Genomic DNA, 7500 nt, shown 5'->3' with positions numbered 1-7500 from the left:
CAGTATATGATCAATAAGTTATAACACGTGTTTTTAAATTGCTTTAACTCATCAAAATACATTTTTCAACTTTTTATAAGTTATTCAAGATTCAACTTAACAGTTTAATGTAATTTAGGTTGAAATGACTCAAACATCCAAGTTGATCCAAGCAGCAATTAAAAAAAATTTTTTTTTACAGTGCGCTCTCTGAGAATTTACTTCAAAATATGGACCATCAATTCAAAGTCTTCCAATGCACTGGCACATGTTAACCCGAAATAGGCCTACACCCATAGGGAAAACTCATGCTAAGAAATGGCATTGTGGGCCTACTTTTCTTGATATTAACCTTTTATTGTCATCAATGGATTCAAACCCAGCAGCAAGGCATTAATGTGGCGATTGTTGTCAAATATCCATCCAATTTCCCAGCATACATTATAAGTCTGTCATTTATCTCCAAGAACTTTCCACCTGAAAACTGCCAACAAAGCAAATGGGATGAATCCTTTTTAAAGCGATATAATGCGCTCACTCAGGCCTTGTGTGACTCAAATAGCAGAATAATCATTTCTTGCGTGTATTTAAATTTTTTTAGCCCGTCTACAAACTATGAATTTCTGAAGTTTAATCCGTTCATTTGATGGTTTTCGGTGTTTCTGGAAGAAGGACTAGAAGACTGACTTCAAAAACACAGAAGATCAACAGCGCTGGGAAATCTGATGTTTCGCAATCATAATCACTTTACTCACTATTGTCTTTGCACATAAAATGCTCTTCATACCTGAATCCTCGATCATCAGAACAGATGCAGTTTATCAGATGAGTTTCCCTTCATCATGTTCATCATCTCCACCTGCTTCTCAACGAGCGAAAGCCCGACAGTCAGTGATGCAGTGACAGTCTTTTTGTGCCTTTTTCATTTTCAACTTAAATGCAATAAAACACAATCATCATCTGGGCCTACTTCAGAGGCTTTTTACCTATCAAGTTATTATAAAAAAATCCCATGTACTTCTGTCAATTGCATATGTCTGCACTGAAAGATCATTCTAAACACTCAATTTCGGAAATAAAAATTCGCTATACCAGATTACCACAATAGATCAATCGATATGCAGTTTTATTGAAATGTAATTCATACGTACACTTTATTTTAAGGTGTCTGTGTTACAGTGTAATTACGCATTTACTGTGTAATAATAATAATATTAATAAAATGCATGTAGCCTACTTATAGGGTTAAGATTAAATGTAATTATGGATAATATATAGTTGTTATTATTACAGTATCTGCATGTAACATGCGTAACAAGGACACTGTGAAATAAAGTTTTACAAAATACTTAATATATAATCCCCAAAATACTTAACTAAATTATCTCTGTAATAACATGAGCTCAAGAGAGTCTCGCGAGGCCTTGTTCTGATCGCACGCGCATAAATCAAAGTGTTTGAAACGCGAGACAAAACAACATTAAATCATACTATATTTATTATTATCATTGAACATAGCGGTGATGGTTTTATTGTTGTTGTTATTATTGTTTACACTGCTTTAGTTATAATCTTAACGCTTTATTTTTGTTAAAAAATGTAAACGGCTGGGTTCGTCCATTTTTTACCCAAACAACCCAGCATTTTTAGAGTGCAATAGACTATAAATACAGGCCTAAACGAGGTTGTAGAGATAAACTATGATGATGATCTGAAACATCTTTAACACATAATTTAGCGGCAGATTTTCCTATCAAATAATGCAAAAACACATAAAAACCCTCGAACGCGGAACTATCCGGTTTTCCCCTAAAAACCCTCTAATGTGGATTTATCCGTTTTGCGTGAAATGATGACTTGTCTTTGCTGTTTTTTGTCTAATAACATATTTTAATAAGTCCAGTGGGCTCATGTCACGGCTCATTAATTTCACGCTTTTTACTTTGAGGATACACAGAAATGACATCTCACAAAATGTGAGAAACACGAATGAAATTATGCTTCATATACGTTTTAATGCTTTTCTTTAAACAAAAACACGTTACACTAATATGAAAACAGATACATCCATATGAAAAAATCCACGGCTCGCTTATAAAGAAGACCAACAGATCAATATTTATCTCTGATTTAATTTTTTGTTGAGGATTGTTGAGGGGAAAGTGCCAGTCTTACCGTTACCTTAAAACCGCACGTGCGGTCACGACATCAAGTGCTGTTTATTTCCAACCAAGAAGAAAGAACATTTTGCTAAAAAAAACATATTCTGAAAAAAAATCCTAAGTGTTTTTATAGGAGCAAAACTGATATTAGTCCTTGGAAGAAGAAGAAAAAGACGAAGAAGAATAAAAAGGCTGTTTCAGCAGTTCTGTGAATAAATCTCCCGGTCAGTTAACGACTGTCTTTGGTAGAATAAATACGTGAGTGCGTCACTGGTTCCCCGAGCTCAGGCCCCACGCGGGAAGACAGTACGTGTACGGGTAATAGTAGGACGCGAGTAGTGGCGGTCGCAGGAGTTCTCCGGGGCTGTACTGTCTCCGGTCGTCCCGGACCAGCACTTTCACGGCCACTTTCTTCGCCGCGGGCGCCGACGCCAGCAGATCCGCGGCCATCTGACGCCGCTTGGTCTTGTAGCGTCGATTCTGGAACCAGATCTTGACCTGCGTCTCGGTGAGCTTGAGGGAGGCCGCGAGGTCCGCGCGCTCCGGCCCGGAGAGATAGCGCTGATGATTGAAGCGCCGCTCGAGCTCGAACACCTGCGCGTGAGAGAACGCGGCGCGAGAACGCTTCTTCCGCTGCTTGGGCTGATCGACGCTCTTCTCCTCCGTCCCGTTACAGTCTGGAGAACAACAAACACACACGACTTCAGTTTAGACAGTCAAGATGGACGAGACAAACTGTGAAGTTGCCTAGCCAGAAAGATTGAAGTAGTTTTAAAAGTTTGTAATAATTTTAAGTGTTAGTTTAGTAGTTTTAAAAGCTAGCTAGATGGATAGATAGATAGAGAGATGGATGGGTTGATAGATACAGAAATAGTACACAGTATGGCCGTTTAAATGAGTCTTATGAGCCTCTCCAACTGTCAAAATTAGATTTTTTATTTTATTTATTTTTTACCGTTGGAGTTCGAACAGTCTTGGCTCATTTGAACATTCAGTTTTAAAAGCTTGAAGTTTGAAGGTTTTCAGTTTGTAATAGTTTTAAGTTTTAGTTTAGTAGTTTTAAAAGCTAGCTAGTTAGATAAGATAGATAGATAGATAAAGAAATGAGACACAGAATGGCAGTTTAAATTTTGAATCTTATGAATCTCTTCAACTGTCAATATTTGAATTTTTGACGGTTGGAGTTTGAACAGTCTTGGGTCATTTGAACATTCAGTCAATGTAAGTCTAAAGGATTTTTCTGAGTTTTAACGCCATTTTTAAGGAAAATCACCAGTCGGATCAGTTAGAAAATAAAACACACTATAAGTCAGAACAGTGTGAATGTCTAGTCTGAGATTGGTGGATGTAGTATGAAAAGTCTAGAAGTTGCAGCGTTGAGAAACTTTAGTCTAAGAAGAACAACAATAAGCTTAAATAGTATCGTTAGATATTTTTCAAGCCAACTTAAAGAAGAACCATTTTTGCTTCCACAAAGAACCAAATTCTTAAAATAACCAATTTTTATTAGTGTAACGAACATATTTATAACTTTTTTTTTCCACTCTAAAGAACCTTTAGTAGTTCCATGGGTGATCGATCCCAATGGAGAAGTTTAAGGAGTGAACAGTGATGAATCAGTGTTCCTGCTGGAGTTAGAGGAACGGTTCTTCACTCACCGGACACGCAGTCGCTCAGGCCTTTGCCGTGTTTTAACTCCTGATCGGTTTCCTCCGCTAAATCTGCGTCTTTCTCGGGCTTTGCGTCGCTTTGCGCTTTGGTGTCGTTGTCCTCGCTCAGCCCGGAGTCCGAGTCGTAGTTCTTACTCTCTCTCTCATCGCTCCGATCCGCTCCGTCCATCTCTTCGAAGATTTTCCAGCACTCGCTTTTCGAGAAACACACATCCAGATCGTTGAGATGCCGAGACTCCTCTTTTCTGTTCAGAATGGCTTGAATGGAGAACGGCATCAGAGAGTTGCTGCGAACAGCCATTTTAAGCAGGAAAAGTCACTGTGGATCACTAACTCCGGGGTTACGCGCTCCAGATTGAGCCCCGTGGCGGCAGTTCGGTCGCATCGCGTGAAGGGAGTGTGTGTGTTCGCCACTGCGAGTGTGTGAGTGTGAACACACAGCGCTACTATCCACTTCACCTGCGGATCAAACTGGCCCTCAACTCACGCCCATTGGCCAGTCTGGCGGCTGTAACGCGTTCTGATTGGCCGAGGAACTCGCGCATATTTACAGCGCATTAACCCTTAAACACCCGAGGAGAGAATGAAAAGATATCAATGACCCTTTAAAATCACACTGACAACTAAAATACGAGCTGCGGATGAAAAAAGTAGGTCTGACAAAACGCGGACTGAACGCACAGAATTATCATCTAAACACGCGCTTGAACGTTTTTACGGAGCAAAAAATAATGGCAGCTCCATAATAATCGTTTTTAGTAATAAACTCGTTAATATTCTCAGGTCACTGGAGTTTCATCATGTATTAAAGCTGTAAGTAACTTCTACTTTCTGTTCGCATTTCATTAATTTATTTATGACTAAAGGCGCTCGTGTTTGTGCGCTTCTTTTATTTAAAGTATGGAAATTAATTATTTGTTTTATCTTTATTTGTATAATTTCATTCATTAAAACACTCCGCATATTATGTATGTATATATTCCACAAAAATAAACTAATTAAAAATTAAATGAAATATCTCGTCAGACTAATTTCTCCTCTTATCCGCGTCATATTTGACCATGTTTTTTTGTCAAAATGATCGAGGCCTAAAAACGGTATAGGCTATAGATATTAATATTAATTTAATGGATATGCGTGTCACAGATATTTTTCAATTTAACAGCATCGTCACCTGTAATACTAATTATAATAGCCTAATAATAAACCGAACAGCAATAAATAAACAATATTTTCTTCTTATTTGATTTTCTCTTGATTCATATTTTTGAAGCCGCTGTTTTACGCAGAATTTCCTCGAATGTATCGCATAAATAAGTGTCACTTTAAATAATTCTAAATTATATTTTCTTGTTGTGATATCGTGTCTCTGACATAATATATTGTGAACGTTCGCGACAAAAAATAAAATTAACCAAACTACTGTTACTGTGTCATTTCAGTAGCTAAATAAAGAATAGCTGAAATTAATACATTTAATAAGCCACTTTATTGAGCGTTGACGGGAAATGATTAGCCTACATGTAATAAAAACTTTAATTGAATGTTAAATGATGCCGATTAATAAATCATGTTACTGGACTTTGAGCGTCACACTGGATTTTCATAGAGTTGTGAAGTTCAACTCGATTTTTATAAAAAACTAACAACAAAATATAAATGTTTATTAATCTCCTCCTTCCGGCGATTGAAGACGTTTTTCTTAAATTTGGTCTAATCGAGAATTTTTTCTGGCGTGTTTTTATCAAAATATATCCTCGATTCCATGCATTATTTCACTAAATATGTAATCAACACAAATTACAGAATTACCTGCTTACTTTTATCAGCCTATAATACGATCAAATAATATAATACGACGAACTCAGCTTATTTTACAACTTCAGTGAATCCATTAATTCAGCATCTGAAACTGACGACAATAAAGAACATTTACACGCGCACACATTTTAATAATCCCCTCGCATAAATGTTTTTAGTTCCGATTACATGATGTTTATTAATTATTTTAAATTCTTAGTAAATATCAGTAAGGTAAGCGCGCGCGCGCGTCTCTCTCCATCTAGCGGTCACGCGCATCACTCACGCGCGTTCCTGTGTGTCTGATAAAAGCGACATGAATATCTATTTGTGTATTCAACAAAGTGACTATCTGTGACTCTGCAGATGCTCGCGATCGAGGGATCACCGTGGGCGTGCACGCGTTCGGGAACTTGTCAAGCTCGTGAAGTGTAGATTGCGCGTGCATGCAGAGGGATAATGAAAAAATGAACGCGCCAGGCGCAATAAACGTCAAAACAACAACTCGTTCCCGCTGCTTATAATTGTGTGTTGAGTCTGAATGTGTGTGCGTGTGTGTGTGTGAGATGTAACAGACTCTGACAGGACAGACTTCATGGAAACCATGGCGTGACACGGATGACAGCAGCTTATGCCAGTGAAGACTTTCTTTCTGTTGTAATTTCTGGAATATGAAACTCATGTAAAAGAGTTCAGATGCGCGTGACCGAGAGAGAGACTGGGGTAAAACACTGAAGCATCGGGTCACGCGCACAGGTAAACACTCACCTGTCCTCTTAACACATCAGTGTGTGTGTGTGTGTGTGTGTTATTAACCCAAGGCTTTTCATGATCACCTCATCATTCAAAAGGCGGCTATTTCATGTAGGCTATAAAGACCCAATAAATGAAAATGGATATTAGCCTATAAATGTGTTGTGTAAAATCGTTAGGCTAGTTTTTTTTATTGTTTTCATTTATACTTATCAAATATTGTAAATCAAAAATTTTTTTTTATTTAAATCAAATTTTAAATTAATATAATATCATCCTTTTTTTAAATTTATTTTAAATGTTTTTACTTATGTACTTGTCAAATTTTATTTGAATCAAATGTGTAAGTTTATCAATTTGTTCTAATATATTCTGTTCTAATTTTTTGTTAGAATATATATTGAATATATTGTTCTAATTTTTATTTATAATATTTATCTAAACAAAAATGTATTTAGTAGTATTCAAATGTATTTAGTTCAATCTTATTTTTCTCAATTTTTTTTACATTTCTACACTGCTTTTCGTATTTATATTCATTTAAATATAGTTTTAGTTAGTTTTATAAAAACCTCTTTATTTTGTTTGTGTAAATCAAATAATTTATTTTAAATATTTTTTTTTATGTAGCCTGTTTATTTTTACTGAAATCAAATTTAAATTAATTTATTTAAATCAAAGACGTTAGTTTATTATTTATTTATTTTATTCAAGATATTTGTTTTAATCTAATGTATCAAACATTTATATAAATACATTTTATTTTATTCTTTTTTTCAGACATTTTTTTATTTAGTTTAATCTCTTTAAAAAAAAAAAGTTATTTTCACATTGTTTACTCGGCTTTTCTCTGATGTTTTCCGCGGACCTGTTTGAAAGCAGAGTGCTGTGTTTATCTGATGTGTCTATTTCAACTTTAGCATGTAAATAAAGGCCTATAGATCGAACCGATGGAGTCACGTGAGTCTTTCAGCCAATCACACGCGCTTCTCTTTGAATGTGGCGCCGCCGTGTGGAAAAACACAGATATGACAACCAACAGACAAACCGCTTAGCTCGATTTTAAATGAGAATGTTTTCCGTGTGTTCTGCGCCCCCTGCAGGACGAGTTATCACAGTGCACGTGTGTGATGTTT

General features: G+C 36.3%; 1 protein-coding gene and 1 long non-coding RNA gene across 2 annotated transcripts in view; both read right to left on the bottom strand.

Moving 5' to 3' along the window:
* The window catches only part of LOC307171614, a 457352-nt gene that overhangs the window by 173100 nt on the left and 276752 nt on the right, over positions 1 to 7500 (bottom strand). The gene's annotated exons all lie outside the window — the stretch shown is intronic.
* On the bottom strand, positions 2092 to 4609 carry nkx3-2 (NK3 homeobox 2). The gene is made up of 2 exons (XM_079893357.1): positions 3800 to 4609; positions 2092 to 2818 (listed from the first exon to the last, which is right to left on the bottom strand). The coding sequence occupies exons 1-2, from the start codon at positions 4110 to 4112 to the stop codon at positions 2409 to 2411; spliced, it is 723 nt and encodes a 240-aa protein (XP_079749483.1). The 5' UTR covers positions 4113 to 4609; the 3' UTR covers positions 2092 to 2408.

This window comes from Squalius cephalus (genome assembly GCF_949319135.1).
Source record: "Squalius cephalus genome assembly, chromosome: 14".
NCBI classification, from domain to species: Eukaryota; Metazoa; Chordata; class Actinopteri; order Cypriniformes; family Leuciscidae; genus Squalius; species Squalius cephalus.
Note: the sequence above shows the minus strand (reverse complement) of the source record. Positions and strands in the feature narration are given on the sequence as shown.

Excerpts from the sequence above, each read along its gene's own strand:
- nkx3-2 (XM_079893357.1), bottom strand. The coding sequence starts at position 4,112 with ATGGCTGTTCGCAGCAACTCTCTGATGCCGTTCTCCATTCAAGCCATT. Across the intron at positions 2,819-3,799 it reads CCTGAGCGACTGCGTGTCCG|ACTGTAACGGGACGGAGGAG; the intron begins GTGAGTGAAGAA and ends GTTGTTCTCCAG.